We start from the raw sequence: 16,220 nt of genomic DNA on the forward strand, positions 1-16,220 counted from the left end.
TCCCCCGCTTCTCTGATCTCAAATCTTTCTTTCTCTCAGTCTATTTTAATGTCTTTGCCCCCACTCGCTCCGATCTGACTCTGGACTCAGTCTGTGTGTGTGTGTGTGTGTGTGTGTGTGGGTCAGTCTCTGTGTGTGTGTGGAGTCAGTCTCTGTGTTGGGGGGTCAGTCTCTGTGTGTGTGTGGAGTCAGTCTCTGTGTTGGGGGTCAGTCTCTGTGTGTGTGTGGGGTCAGTCTCTGTGTTGGGGGGTCAGTCTCTGTGTGTGTGTGTGTGTGGAGTCAGTCTCTGTGTTGGGGGTCAGTCTCTGTGTGTGTGTGGAGTCAGTCTCTGTGTTGGGGGTCAGTCTCTGTGTGTGTGTGTGTGTGTGTGTGGAGTCAGTCTCTGTGTTGGGGGTCAGTCTCTGTGTGTGTGTGTGTGTAGTCAGTCTCTGTGTTGGGGGTCAGTCTCTGTGTGTGTGTGTGGAGTCAGTCTCTGTGTTGGGGGTCAGTCTCTGTGTGTGTGTGTGTGGAGTCAGTCTCTGTGTTGGGGGTCAGTCTCTGTGTGTGTGTGGAGTCAGTCTCTGTGTTGGGGGTCAGTCTCTCTGTGTGTGTGGAGTCAGTCTCTGTGTTGGGGGTCAGTCTGTGTGTGTGTGTGTGTGTGTGGAGTCAGTCTCTGTGTTGGGGGGTCAGTCTCTGTGTTGGGGGTCAGTCTATGTGTGTGTGTGTGGAGTCAGTCTCTGTGTTGGGGGTCAGTCTCTGTGTGTGTGTGTGTGTGTGTGGAGTCAGTCTCTGTGTTGGGGGGTCAGTCTCTGTGTTGGGGGTCAGTCTCTGTGTGTGTGTGTGTGTGTGGAGTCAGTCTCTGTGTTGGGGGTCAGTCTCTGTGTGTGTGTGTGTAGTCAGTCTCTGTGTTGGGGGTCAGTCTCTGTGTGTGTGTGGAGTCAGTCTCTGTGTTGGGGGTCAGTCTCTGTGTGTGTGTGGAGTCAGTCTCTGTGTTGGGGGTCAGTCTGTGTGTGTGTGTGTGTGTGTGTGGAGTCAGTCTCTGTGTTGGGGGTCAGTCTCTGTGTTGGGGGTCAGTCTCTGTGTGTGTGTGTGGAGTCAGTCTCTCTGTGTGTGTGTGTGTGTGTGTGGAGTCAGTCTCTGTGTTGGGGGTCAGTCTCTGTGTGTGTGTGTGTGTGTGGAGTCAGTCTCTGTGTTGGGGGGTCAGTCTCTGTGTGTGTGTGTGGGGTCAGTCTCTGTGTTGGGGGTCAGTCTCTGTGTGTGTGTGTGGAGTCAGTCTCTGTGTTGGGGGGGTCAGTCTCTGTGTGTGTGTGGAGTCAGTCTCTGTGTTGGGGGTCAGTCTGTGTGTGTGTGTGGAGTCAGTCTCTGTGTTGGGGGTCAGTCTCTGTGTCTGTGTGTGTGTGTGTGTGTGGAGTCAGTCTCTGTGTTGGGGGTCAGTCTCTGTGTGTGTGTGTGTGTGTGTGGAGTCAGTCTCTGTGTGTGTGTGTGTGGAGTCAGTCTCTGTGTTGGGGGTCTGTCTGTGTGTGTGTGTGTGGAGTCAGTCTCTGTGTTGGGGGTCAGTCTCTCTGTGTGTGTGTGTGTGTGGAGTCAGTCTCTGTGTTGGGGGTCAGTCTGTGTGTGTGTGGAGTCAGTCTCTGTGTGTGTGTGTGGAGTCAGTCTCTGTGTGTGTGTGTGTGTGTGTGGAGTCAGTCTCTGTGTTGGGGGTCAGTCTCTGTGTGTGTGTGTGTGTGGAGTCAGTCTGTGTGTGTGTGTGTGTGTGTGGAGTCAGTCTCTGTGTGTGTGTGTGTGTGTGTGTGTGTGTGGAGTCAGTCTCTGTGTTGGGGGTCAGTCTCTGTGTGTGTGTGTGGAGTCAGTCTCTGTGTGTGTGTGTGTGTGTGTGGAGTCAGTCTCTGTGTGTGTGTGTGTGTGGAGTCAGTCTCTGTGTGTGTGTGTGTGTGTGTGTGGAGTCAGTCTCTGTGTTGGGGGTCAGTCTCTGTGTGTGTGTGTGGAGTCAGTCTCTGTGTGTGTGTGTGTGTGTGTGGAGTCAGTCTCTGTGTGTGTGTGTGTGTGTGGAGTCAGTCTCTGTGTTGGGGGTCAGTCTCTGTGTGTGTGTGTGTGTGTGGAGTCAGTCTCTGTGTGTGTGTGTGTGTGTGTGTGGAGTCAGTCTCTGTGTGTGTGTGTGTGTGGAGTCAGTCTCTGTGTGTGTGTGTGTGTGGAGTCAGTCTCTGTGTTGGGGGTCAGTCGGTTCCCAGATGTTTTTGAATTTCCAGCGTTCTGTCTGAATCCACCAATAGAGTGACACGCGATGCGCCACGTGGGGCTCGAGCTCCAATGGGCGCGATTGGAACGCCAACCGCGAGCACACGCTGGAACTCGTTGAGGACCAATAAGATTAGCGGAGCCACAGCGACACTGACACACAACCCGGAAATAAAATGAGTTCTACCCACCAGCTGCACAGTCACACACACAGACACACACACAGACAGATAGACACACACACAGATAGACAGACAGACAGACAGACAGATTGAGAGAGAGACACACAAACAGTCAGAGACATAGATTGTGAGTCACAGAGAGACACACACGCGTAGACACACACAGTGTGTGAGGGAGTCTCATACAGACACAGAGACTGTGAGATTAACACATACAGTTAGAAAGTCGGTGTGTGAGAATCGACATACACACACACACATAGAAACAGACATATGGAGAGAGAAAGAAAAATAGATAACACAAAAACGTAGAGAGAGCAACACACACAAACAGAGTGAGTGATAGATACACAGTGAGAGACAGACACACACAAACACAACGCACAATCAGAGGGAGACATGCACACAGAGCCTGAGAGAAACAGCCATAGGTCAGGATTTAAGTTGAACTGACCACCAATTTGGGACAGAAACACAGTAAAGATTAACTGTCTGGATTAAGGCAGAAACTGGTACAGAGAGGGAGAGAAGACCAGAATGAGTTCTCGTATGAGATAAAGACAGCCTAAGACTTTGACACGTTGAATACAAAGCGAAAATCTGGACTAAATCTTGGATTCAGACAGAGTCTGAGACACAGGTTGAGAGGGAAACAGGCTGGATACAGCCATAAAAGTGAAAGAGACAGGATCACAGCCTGAATCAGAGATATGGCCTGGGGAAGAGCTGGGACACAGGTAATGTTCCATATATAATTATTATATTGTTATGGGTATGTTTCGCTGACTGTTAATAAACATATAGGTGTCTGATGGGAGAAAAAGAAGCAAACATGATTTTCCTGTCATACGGAGTACTTGATATAACTGGTTATTGTGAGGCGGTCCAATGCTGGACCAAACACCGTGTAGTGATGAGGATGGTCCAGCAGGTTACAGTGAGTACACATGGAACATTGACATAGTTGTACTGGAGCAGGGCAGGAATACAACGGGTGGAGGATCCTTTTTGGTTATGACTAAGAGATGGCAGGTGTCTGAAATATGTCTGATTACTGATTAATGTTTTTGTCAGCTTGGTTGTCTGACATGCAGAAACCCAATGTGCACTATGCCTCTTTGAAAAGGCACGATGGGCCGAATGGCCTCCTCCTGCGCTGTAGGATTCTATGATTCCATGATATATGTCAGCGTGGTCCAACCTTGCCCGGTGGGTGGCTCGGTAACCATTTTGGACTTCACAGTTTGATCTCCCTGCTGCACCTCTCTCCTGGTTAGTCTGTGTCCTGCGGCAGCATGAGGCTGCGCAGAGAGTGACAGGAAGAGGGGTGGAGCGGGAGGACTCCAGCTACGCCGCCCCCCCCTCCTTTCTCCGCACTACTCGTACCTTGTGTAACCTGTGGACATACGGGAAGAATCTAGGCCCAGCAGGAATATGAGTCTCATTAGGAAATGGAAGATAGAAGTGGAAAATAGAGGATTTCAGTGTAAGTGGGAAATTGATTAGTTGGTTATTGAAAATAATGGGAAACCTTAGTTGCTTGCTTGAAAGTAACATCTGTGTGGAAGGAGTTCAACATCAGAAGGTGCTATAACATACAACACAAGACAAAATGCAACAAATATTCTGGTTTGTGCATTTGGTGATGGAAAAATGGCCAATAATTTTGAAAGTGTAGCACTGTCTCCCCAAACTGTGGCAAGGAGAATAAGTGACATCCACGAACACGTGAATACAAAGCTCAGGACAATCGTTGAAAAATCTGAATACTTCTCATTAGTTCGAGACGAGAGGACTGACGTTACTGATTTCAGTCAGCTATTAATTTTCATCGGAACTATTGATGAAAATGTTGTTGTTCATGAAGAATACTTGAGCTAATTTCCTCCAAAAACTGCTTTAAAAAAAAGGGGTTAGTTATTTACAAGGTTCTTACTTCAACTGTCAGTAAATATGGTGGATTTCAGAAGTGTTCCTGCATTGTGACGGATGGTGCAAAATCAATGACCGTCTGTAAAAATGGTTTAATAATAATAATCCTTGCATTTGATATAGCACCTTATCACGTCTTCGAGACGTCTCAAAGCAGTTCACAGAATATACTGTAAAGTAAATTGACTGTATATGTTGTGGGCGAAACATGGCAGCCAATTGTGCACAGCGCAGGTTTGTTGAAACAAAATGGAATTGAGTGTACTATCACTGCATCATACACTAGGAGTCCCTTTGCGGAAAACCAGTGAAAATGAATAATACTATGAGCAGTGTCATCAAAGTAATCATTATTATCCACAGAGGAATTCAAGCACAGAGTCACAGAACGTTCATAAACTCCCTTGAAAAATGAGATGCAGAATATTGTGATTTACCTCTTTATTCAGAAGTGCGTTGGCTGAGTGGGTGCAACTGCCTCGTGCAGTTTTTTTCACTCAGGTAGGAGGTACTTAATTTCTCATGGAACATTTAAAGAGCAACCCCGCACAGTTTGAAGAGGAATTAGAATATCCAACTTACCTATGTTCATTGGCTTTCTTAAAAGACATAACAAGCCATCTCAACATCCTCAATTTTCAACTACAAGGTAGAACTCAGAATATTTCTCACCTTATGTGAGATGTTGATGGGTTCTGCATAAAGCTACAAATGTTGAACTCATCCCTCTCGCAGAACAATCTTACTCATTTTCCATCATCATGGAACTTGCAACTGAACTTGATGATGCTGATTTTCACAGCTTTTTGGAAATCATAACAGAGCTATTGGATGAGTTCAGTGCCAGATTTGCTGATAATGAGGGTCTGAGGTCCAGACTTCAACAATCTGATGGAGGTGTTGATTGGGCAGCAACCAAAAGATCTTCAGATGGAGATGTGTGAACTGCAGGGTGACCCTTTATTCCTCTCAAGTAAGAATGAGATTCATGAAAATTTCTGGAAAATTATTCCTAAGGATTGTTTTCCTAAATAAAATGACTTTGCACTGAAGATGTGTTCTATTTTTGCAACCACATACATTTGTGAAAGCATGTTTTCTACAACTTGTTAAGTCCAGACATCGTAACAGGCTTAATAGCAATACCTTTGGGTGCTGTCTCCGACTTGCCATGACTAAATTTGAAGGAGACACTGGAGCTCTGGTTCAAGAGAAACATTTTCCTCAGGAGAGGCTAGAGAAGCTAGGATTATTCTCCTTGGAGCAGAGAAGGTTAAGAGGAGACTTAATCGAAGTTTTCAAAATTATGAGGGGATTGTGAACAAGAAAAACTATTTCCACTAGCGGGTGGGTTGGTAGTCCGAGGACACCAATTTAAAATGGTTGTTGAAAGAAACAGGGGAGGTGAGGAGAAATGTTTTCACACAGCGAGTTGTTCGGATTTGGAATACATTGCCTGAAAGGGTGGTCGAAACCGATTTGATAACGACTTTTAAGAGAGAAGTAGATAATTATTTGGGGGGTACAAGTTTGCAGGGCTATGGAGAGAGCGCGGGGAAGTGGGATTGATTTGAATACCTCTTTTCAAAGAGCCGGCACAGACATGATGGGCCAAATGGCATTCTTCTGTGCTGTATAATTCTATGATTCTATGATTGTTCCCACTAAGATATTTAGTGGTCTTCTAAGTGTCAAGAAAATGTATGTTAAGTAAAATAATTAGATTATATGTAGATTTAGAGTGGATTGTATGATAATTGTTGTATATTAATATTATTTTGAATTATATAATCAAAATAATCTTTATTCAAAAGTTTCTTTATTGTGTTCCTTTCTTAGTTTTACAATTGTGGATTAATCTGTTTGGGTTTTGTTGAGTATTCTTTGCTGGGGTCTCCACGTGTTGAGTTGATATATTGTGTTTTGACTTTTTAATACATTAAAAAAAATTGTGAAACAATTTAAAACATAGGATTTCTATATGATTCTTTGTGCTTCTGGAAGGGAAAAATAAAAATATATCTTATGCAGTCTGCAGACATCTCACACATGTGAAATCTGGCCCTCGACACCAAAAAGGTTGGACCACCCTAATATAAGAATGTGCACTCTCTCCTTGGAGAGACGCACCCTGATTCTTATTCCAGAAAGTATTATGGTACAATATACATTTATATAGCTTTTGCTGTCTGGAAAAGGAGGCAAAGCACATTCACGGTGCTGGTTGACACCAATCACTCAGAACAGTGGCTTCATGCTATCGATCAGATGTTGTATCAAAACATACAACAAAGGACCGTTGATATGGGGTGCAATTTTAGAAGATACAGTTAGAAACAGGCAGCCTACAATGTTTATGTTGTGTTCAAAGTGCACCTTTTCCACTTTTCCTTCTGGCTATTTGCACAATGGCATTCTTGTTTTGATTGGTGGACACCACAACTGAGTCTGATACTGCCCTCTCCAGACATTATTGAAAAACAGAAGGGATTTTCTCCTGGTGTCCCGACCGGATAAAATTATCCACGTCATGGCTATTGGTGGGACATTTCTGTGCACAAATGGGCTGCCACATCTGGCTGTAAAATGTAGTCACTAAACTTTACATTAAATCATGAGAAGTACATTGAGACATCCTCTCACCATGAAAATCACCATATCAAATGCAAGGATTATTATTATCATCCCTATGTACACCTTTCACAAGGATAGGAATTGGAAGCGGGGAAGCCATCTGTTTTTTTTCACCCTCTTTAGACCCAACGATACTGATTCCAAATGTCATGCTCTATCGCTTGCTTGGGTGAAATCAGCTAACTTGAATCTGGGACTTTCCTGGTTATATTAACATTTGGTGAAGTTCCTATAGTTACTTACTATTGATTGTAAACATGGTGTTCTCTCTCTCCCAAGGTCGAGATGCCAGATGACTGATGCCCCGAAAAAAGCCACCAAGCCATGGCAGGAAGGACCCTTTGTTGTTTTTGGAGTCTCCAGTGAAGGGACGGGAGTGTCTGACAGTGCCCCCATTGCCGTGTGCGGTAAACCCACAGCAAGTCCCCAGTGTGCCCATCAAGCAGAGTTCTTCGTTTTTAACCTGGGTAGGTTACGTTCTGTGTTATGCAGCTGTGAGGCGTCAGCCTGGCTCAATTCATAAAGCTACTCCCCCTGAGTCAGAAGGTTCAAACTTCACATCGAGAATTTGAACTTTCAGATCTGACATGATCAGGTGGGGGAGCGCTGCATTCTCAAAAGGGCCCTCCTTTGGATGAGATTTTAAACCGAGGTTCAGTCTGCCTGTTCAAGTGGGCGTTAAAGATCCCACAGGCCAATTTGAAAAAAGAAGGGAGTTTCTCTAGGTGGCAGGGCCACCAGTTCCTCAGATAAATTGGTCTACTCCAGATCTCCCACCCGACCCTCCCTACCATCGGCGGCCGGGCTTTTGGCCTCTCTGCTCCCCATCTGTGGAACTCCATCCCACAATCCCTTCGCCTTGCTCCCTCTCTTGCCTCCTTCAAGGCACGTCTCAAGTCCCTCCTTTTTGCCCGTGCCTTCAGCTGCCCTCCTACCCCCTCTGCCCTCCCTCATCCCAACCTTTCCCCCCACACTCGGGTCCTGATCCTTGACTGTTCAGCGCCTTGGGTAGTCCTCCCGACATGAAACACGCTTTACAAATGTAATTTTGTAGTTGTCACTCTCTCCAAGGCCATTTGTGGAATATTATTGTGTGCAAATTGGCTCCACGTTTACTTGCAAAATAGCAGTCACTGGGCATTACAGAAAATCCTGTGATGCGCTTTGAGACTCCACTTGACATGATAGGTGCTATGTCAAATGCAAGGATTGTTATATTTATTATTTCACTGGTGAGCATGTGCGGCCCTTAGATTAGAGTGTTGATAACATTTGCTTGGCTGCCTCCTCCTCCTCCCCTCTAGTGGATTGCTGCAAGGATCAGTGCTTGGGCCTCAACTGTTTACAGTCTACATCAATGACTTAGATGAGGAAATAGAGCTGAATGTATCTAAATTCGCTGATGATACAAAACTAGGTGGGAAAGTCAGCTGTGAGGAGGACACAAGGAGGATGCAAAGGGATATAGATAGGTTAAATGAGTGGGCAAGAAGGTGGCAGGTGGAGTATAATGTGGGGAAGTGTGAAGTTATTCACCTAGGTAGAGGGGGAAACACTAGATAGTGTTAGTATTCAGAGGGATTTAGGTGTCCTTGTACACCAATCACAGAAAGTTAGTATGCAGATACAGCAAGCAATTAGGAAGGCTAATAGCATGTTAGCGTTACTTGCAAAGGGGTTAGAGTACAAGAGTAGGGAAGGCTTGCTGCAATTGTATAGGGCCTTGGTGAGACCGTACCTGGAATATTGTGTGCTGTTTTGGTCTCCTTATCTAAGAAAGGATATACTTGCCTTAGAGGGGCTACAACGTAGGTTCACTAGGTTGGTTCCTGGGATGAGGGGGTTGACCTACGGGGAGAGGTTGAGTAGACTAGGCCTATATTCTCTAGAATATAGAAGAATTAGAAACCTATAAGATTCTTAAGGGTCTTGACAGGGTAGATATTGTGAGACTGTATTGCTTGTTGGAGAATCTAAAACTAGGGGTCAAAGTCTCAGGATTAAAGGTTAGCCTTTTAGAATTGAGTTGAGAAAATATTTCTTCACTCAGATGGTAGTGAATTTATGAAATTCTCTACCCCAGTAGGCTGTGGATTCTCAGTCATTGAACATATTCAAGACTGAGATCGATAGATTTTTTAAAAAAAAACTAAAGGGATTAAGGGATATGGGAATAGGGCAGGTAAATGGAATTTGGTTAGAAGATCAGCCATGGGGCAGGCTCGAGGGGCCGAATGGCCTACTCCTGCTCCTATTTCTTATGTTCTTATGTTCTCACATGTCACCTACCACTCTCCCCATGACTCCTTCATCACCCTCTCCACCTACCATGGCTCCTACCACCACCCCCACCCTACACTCCTTTGCTCCCATCTCTCCCTCCTCCCTTTCCTCCACCATAATAATAGTAATCTTTGCATTTGATATAGCGCCTTATAAGTCTTCAAGACATCTCAAAGCGATTCACAGAATATATTGTAAAGTGAATTGGCTGTATATTGAATGTACCATAATCCAGATGAAGCCCATCAACTGTTGTTTCAACCCCCTCCCCACCCAGCTTCTGGTCACTCAAATCCCCCTCCTCTGACCACTACTGACTGACACAATCAAACAGTCCCTCTCCTCAGCTCTGACCTATTCCCCAAAAAAACTCTTCTTAAAAAAAAAACCTACCCTTAATGGAACTACCCTCCAAACTCACAAACTTCAGACCCATCTCAAACCTGCTCATCCTGGCCAAAGTTTGGGAATGAGTCATTGCAAATAAACTTGGCTCACACCTCTCCCTCCAGTCTACTTGAACCCCTCCTCGTTCTCCTGAACCTCTCTGCCGTGTTTGACAGAGTCAGTCATGCCATCCTGCTCCACTGCCTTTCCTGCCTCATCCACCTTAGTGGGACTGTACTCCCATGGTTCGAGTCCGACTTAACAAACCGCCAACAATACATCTCGGCAAATTATTTTTCCACCCTGCCCTGCCCAGTCACCTGCGGGATACCCCAAGGCTCTATCCTTGGCTCTCTTCTTTTCCTTATCCAGATGCTCCTTCTCGGTGATGTCATCCGCAGACATTGGGTCAATTTCCACATATATGTGGATGATACCCAAATCTACTTCTCCCCGAGCCCCAACTCCCAGTCTGCTGATGTCCTGTCAACTATTTTGACAGACATCAAGGGATGGGTGAACGCAAATTTCCTCCAATTGAATGTTGGCAAGACGGAATCCACACTCTTTGGCTACAGTCAAATTCTTGTTTCCTGCGGGTCTCAACTCCACAACCTCCCCAGGCTCTCCCTCAGACAGCGAACCTGTGTGCAACTTAGGCATCAGATACAATCCCCAGCTTTCTCTTCTACCTTGCATCCGTTCCCTTACCAGGACAGCTTCTTTCCACCTCCGTCACATTGCCTGCCTCTGTCCGTACCTCACCACCCAAGCAGCGAAAACCCCATCCGTGCCTTCGTCATCTCCCGGTTGGACTATTCCAATGCTCAGATACTCATCTGCACAGAACTCCGTACCCCCATTGCACCAGTCCTTTCCAGGCTCCACTGCTCCCAATTACCAAACAGATTGATTTCAAGATCCCCTCACTCGTTTTCAAATCCTTTCATGCCCCCACACCTCCCTACCTATTCGAACTGCTTACCCCCATTCTACCACCTGTTGCCTCCACTCAGCTGGCTCCGGCCTCCTGTTTGCCCCTAGTCCCCTCCACTCCACCATTGGTGACCATGCCTTCAGCCACTATTTCCTGAAACTCTGGAACTCTCTCCCTCAATCCCTCCGCCTTTCAAATCGCGCCTAAAGACCTTCCTTTTTGATCATGCTTACTTACGGTCACCTCCCTCTCCCCTGGCTTGATATCAGACTCCACCACTGTCAAGTGCTCTGGGAAGCTGGAAAGGAGCATATAAACGCAAGTTGTGTTGTTGTGGATATTGATGTACGCAATTGGCTGCCGCGTTTCGCCCACAAAATATACAGTCAATCCATTCCCGGTTTGCAGATTTGTGTAATCTGACATATGCTACGTTTACAAGGTGACGCCCCAGTTCGAGGTAGGACACGCTCCAAATGGAGGGGCAATGGGAAGACACCAGAAGCGTACTGACAAGGCCCTGCTGAAACACAGGAAGTGTGAAAGGAAGCTGAGCTCAGCCTCAAAACTGAAGAAACTGAAAAAGCCGCATCTTGCGTTTGTTCCCTTGACCTTCAATAGTTGGGTGTCAAAGTCCCACCTTCAGAAGCAGGCGCAGACTCCTTCTTCAACTAGGCCGGAGTTAAAAAGATCTTTTCTGGAAGGCAACCTTCAAGGATGTGGAGTTGAGTCTTCCTGTGAGAGAGTTCAGAGATCAGAGATGCTGTGCCAGAAATTCAAGGGTATCCCAGTTGGTGAAGGTAATGTCATTAAGACTGTCGAGCACAATCCATTCCATACTGTTGGAAACAATTCCAATGTCAGCCCATTATGTCATCCCAGGTGTCAAAATGGCTCCACTGGGAACAAAGCACCACTGGTGGATCACTTGATTTGCTCGTCAGAGGACTCCTTCACTCTACCACACGTGAATACACCCGTAATTGCCTCCTTACTGTCCCCTGGCAACCAGAGAGTAAATCTCGATGGAGGGACAAGAGAAGGACTTGATGGCCCTGATGGTCAACCAGGAGCTTGGGACCATTGGAACAGGAAGTTTGATCTGAGGGGCGGCTTTGCTGGGTGCACGGATCCCCAGTCTGTGCAGGTGCTGGTACCGGACACTCCCGAGAAGCAGTATGGACTCAAAGTGACCTGGCGACAGCGGCCGCACATCATGCAGTTTCTGCAAGAACAAGGAAAACTGTCAGAAGAAGACGTGCTGATCAGTGTTCGAATGGGACCCCTCGCTCGCACATGAACTATCTCGTGGCAGTGATCTGAGCACGGCTGTGACCTCTGGTCTGGGTGTTGATGTTGAATTGCATGTGAGCTGTGATCTGGGAGTGTGCGATGCTTTCATTGGTTCACCAGTGTGAAGTGTCCTCTGGTGAACCACGCTGAGGCCAAGGCCCGGGCTGGTTGATTGGAAAACTTCATTGCGATTGGCTCCTCGAGTCTTTGTTTCTCTTTGTCCTATCACAGCAGAGAGATTCACCCGTGAGGACCCTAAGGTGAAAGGTCAGTGTGGTGATGATTATGCTGCCCAATCCCCTTGGGTGAAGATTAATTCCGAATTTTCAGAGGTTTGTTGAAGAGATCGGCTTCCACACACTTTTATTCTAAGTTGATGAAATGGAATACTGCCATTTCACTTTGGGATCCTTGCAATCTATCCTGCCCCATATCAGTGGAATGAGTTTCCTCTCTTTGTTGGTTGTGATGGTCCAAGCTGAAATGGGAAATAGTTACGGGGTACACAGAGATATGGTAAGAGGGTTACATGTGGAGATCAAATGGGAAGTACAATCAAAATACACAGGTGGATAAATATAGGTTGTGCAGTTGGAGGGATAATTACATTCGAAGGTGGCATAATTGGGCGGGGGGCACATGGAAGCAGTAGTCAGAGGAAACATGCAGGAGATCGTACAGTTGCGGAGTACAGTGGAAGACAAGAAGCATTGTCTGAAATGGTGTTTGCTCAATTTCATGCGTGTCTTGAAGCTCTTAGCTCAGTGAGTGCACGCCACCAGTGTTGTAATACTGAAGGTAAATGGTTCTGTCATCCATATTATAGATTTGTGTTTCCTTGTTAATATCTTGCTTTGTTATGCTTGCTTCGACACTGGTGTCTGTACAGATTGATTTGGAGCAAGGATATGCATTGAACAGTTGAGTGTCTGCCATATCCCGTGTTGCTGTCTGAAAAGAAAGGATCGCAAATAAAGGACTTGTTTGAGGCACTTTCCCTGCATTTTATCAAGTGGCTTTCTTAATATAATAAAAAATTATCTTTGCAATAATCCTTGCACTTGTAAAGGGCAACCTTGTGCTTTACAAGTCAGCAAACGAGAAGTAAGAATTCCTTTTGTGCACCAGCAAGTGCTTTGATGGCTCTGAAGTGCTGATTGTACAAATACTTTGAGCTAGTGCCTGTACAATACAGCAGCTCACTGTTCTGTTGGTACTGACTAAACCATCATGCATCCTGTCACGGTTACCCTATTCTTGCAGTCTTTTGTAATGTGTAAATAATATGTATACATAGCTATATAATATTATTTAAGGGAATGGAGAAGCCTGCCCCTTTAAATGTGTTCTGAAAGTTGCAAGAAGCTGCTTGCAGCACATACTTAGTAAGCAACCTACAGGAGTTTGCCACAAAGTGTAGATCCAGGGCTGCTTGATGGACAGTCAGCTAACAAGCAGCTGCAGCATAAAATAACACATGGGCACGAATGCGGGAAAAAACTCTCGCATTCGCATCATATGGTGGGTGGAGCCACACGCGTATATGAGGCAACGCTCGGCGCTCCCCGTGGTCATCACTGCTCATCATCCGGTACCTACTGACATGCACAGGACATGTCAGGGTTGGTTTTATATTTCTTTACTAATGTAGTATTGTGCCGCCAGTTGTTATAGTTATGTGCGATTGTTATGTTTGATCCCATTGTTGTATATCTTCCATTGTTGTGTTCCTTATATATAGGGTAGCCTAGGGTTGGTAGGTTTTAATTAAAGAGCTGTTGTTTCAACTGAATGTATCCTCAAGTCTCTGTCGTATTCTAGACAAGAAAAGGAGTAAGCAACTTTGTAGTTGTCAACATTGGAGGTCTACTAGTGCAAGACAGACTTTGAGTGGAGTTGTGCCTTGAAGGAGGCCAGAGAGATGGGGTCACAGAGCCTAGTGCAAGAGAGGACACAATCTGCAGAGTTCTGGATGATCTGCAGCTTGTGGAGTGAAGAGTTGGGGAGGCCGACAAGGAGGGCGTTTCTGTAGTCAAGCCTTGAGGTGACGAATGTGTAATAAGGGTTTCGGTGGCCTGAGGGGTGAGGCAATGGCGGAGGCTGGCAAAGTTGCGGAGGTGGGGGAAGGCAGAATGGGTCATGGCACAGATATGTGTGAGAAAGGACAGATGCCTAGGTTCCTGACAGGCTTGGTGAGGTGGAGTTTGCAACCGTGGATGTTGATGCTGCCAGTGCCTGAGATGCTGAGGTGCTGGCGCGAGCCAATCAGAAGGGTCTCAGTCTTGCTGACATTCAGCCATAGAAAGTTGGCTCTCATCCAGGACTTGATGTCAGCAGACAGTTTGTCAGGACGTCAGTTGTCTTGGAATCGAGGATGGAGGCAGAGAACTAGAGTTGGGTGTCATCCATATACATTTGGAAGTCTGTGGATGATGTCACCAAGGGGGAGCATGTGGAGGTTGAAGAGGAGGGGATCGAGGATAGAGCCCTGAGGAACACCACACATGACTGTGCGGGAGCTGGAAGAGAAACTGTTGGCAGAGACAAATTGGAGACCGTGTGAGAGATAAGACCTGAACCATTCAAGGACAGAACTTTGAAGGTTGAGCTGAGAGGAGGGGTAGTGGAGGAGGATGGAGTAGTCCACTGTATCGGAAGGCAGCAGAGAGTTCAAGGAAGACGAGGAGGCAGAGGGAGCCTCCTCGTCTTCCTTGAACATAGATGGATAAAATGTCATTTGTCACCTTGACCAGAGCAGTATCCGTTCTATGAGCTGTATGGAAACCCTATTGGAGGGGCTCGTGAAGGGAGTGGAAGAAGAGGAAGAAGCAAAGCTGGGAAGCAATGACTCTTTCAAGGACCTTCGAAAGAAAAGGGAGGTTGGAGATGGGCCGGAAGTTAGAAAGTAGGGATTGGTCCAGGGAAGGTTTTTTCAGCATGGTGGTGATTGTAGCTATTTTTAGGGGAATGATGCCAGATGAAAGGGAGAGATTGATGGTGTCGGCGAGAAGAACATAAGAATTAGGAGCAGCAATAGGCCATTCGGCACTTCGTGCCTGCTCCGCCATTCAATAAGATCATGGCTGATCTTCTCACCTAACTCTGATTACCTGCCCTATCCCCATATCCCCTAATCCCTCTATTTTTCAAGAAAAATAGAGAGGCGAGGAGGTGGAGCTGGGAGATTAGGAGAGGGGTGGTGATGGGGTCAAGGGAGCAGGTGGTGTGTTTCATGCTGCATATGGTGGTGATGAGAGAGGAGGGGAGACAGGTTCGAAAATTTGGAACAGAGCAGCTTATCCCCAGAAACGGGGTTATGAAAATTCTCGAGTCTGATTGTGGAAGTCATTTCATGGTAGACATAATAAAGTCAGTGACCGATAACCTAGCCAATCAACATAATTTACATGTACCTTACCATCCAGAGAGTTCCAGAAAAGTCGAGAGGAATAACAGACTCATTAAAAAAAGGCATATATCCAGAAAGGACGCTGATGGGACAAGCGAACCCCCTGGGTCTCGATGGGGCTTATCAATAGACCCCTCAGCGACAGACCGTTTTACCTCTTCCACAGAAGACAAATGATTACTCTGCTTACGCAGTCGCCAGTGGAAATCTCTACTTCGCAGCTAGAGAACTTTGAAGAGTCTTTATCTGAAATCATAAATCAATATAATACAGGTCACCATTCTGGGAACACTTGCAACTATAAGCAGGGGGATATGGTTACCTGGAAGTCTCATGACTTTACGAGAGAGATTCCACAAACCCAGCAAACTTGTGGAAGTTCTGAATCCTAAAATGATAATAATCCTCACTTCAGATAACAATTTTGACCAACCAGGTCAAATGAGTACAAGTTTGTCAAACTATTCGGATGTCGGGGAGACAGTGATGTGTGAGCCAATCCCTTTCTTCGGGTTCAGATATTGAGGAATGCGAGAATGCAGGAGACATTCTAAAACTGGACTAAATGGGACCACACTCGCATGGTTCGAGTCCTACTTAACCAACCGCCTCCTTTTCATCTCGGCAAATAGTTTCTCCTTCCATCCCTGCCCAGTCACCTGAGGCGAATCCCAGGGCTCCATTCTTGTCCCTCTGGGCGATGTTATCCGCAGACACGGGGTAAACTTCTGCATATATGAGGATGACATACAAATCTACTTTGCCTCCTCCAGCACCCACTCCAGGTCCTCCGATGTTTGTCTGGCATACATTAGGGCCTTCAATCTCAGGCGCCTCCCTACCTCTCCAACTGCTTCACTCCCCAATCTACCACCCGGGGTCTCCGCTAGCCTTGCACTCTCTCTCTCCTTTGTCAAGTCCCGCCTGAAAACCTTCCTCTTCGACTGTG

The 16,220-nt window shown here is 46.2% G+C and overlaps 1 protein-coding gene across 2 annotated transcripts; it reads left to right on the forward strand.

Annotated features, from left to right (window-relative positions):
* The first annotated feature begins 2,135 nt into the window (after nt 1–2,135).
* rhno1 (RAD9-HUS1-RAD1 interacting nuclear orphan 1) lies at nt 2,136–12,854 on the forward strand. Of its 2 annotated transcripts, none has more exons than XM_007905113.2 (3): nt 2,136–3,133; nt 7,242–7,429; nt 11,012–12,854. In XM_007905113.2, exons 2-3 carry the CDS (start codon nt 7,262–7,264, stop codon nt 11,867–11,869), a joined length of 1,026 nt encoding a protein of 341 aa, XP_007903304.1. In that variant the 5' UTR covers nt 2,136–3,133; nt 7,242–7,261; the 3' UTR covers nt 11,870–12,854. The 2 variants fall into 2 exon arrangements, with proteins under 2 accessions (XP_007903304.1, XP_007903305.1); XM_007905114.2 differs by lacking the exon at nt 2,136–3,133 and adding an exon at nt 3,786–3,882.
* Nucleotides 12,855–16,220: the final 3,366 nt, after the last annotated feature.

This window comes from Callorhinchus milii, unplaced genomic scaffold, assembly GCF_018977255.1.
Source record: "Callorhinchus milii isolate IMCB2004 unplaced genomic scaffold, IMCB_Cmil_1.0 Scaffold5, whole genome shotgun sequence".
Classification (NCBI taxonomy): domain Eukaryota; kingdom Metazoa; phylum Chordata; class Chondrichthyes; order Chimaeriformes; family Callorhinchidae; genus Callorhinchus; species Callorhinchus milii.

Coding starts and splice junctions, on each gene's coding strand:
- rhno1 (XM_007905113.2), top strand. CDS start 7,262: ATGCCCCGAAAAAAGCCACCAAGCCATGGCAGGAAGGACCCTTTGTTG. Junction 7,430..11,011: donor GTTCTTCGTTTTTAACCTGG/GTAGGTTACGTT, acceptor TACGTTTACAAG/GTGACGCCCCAGTTCGAGGT.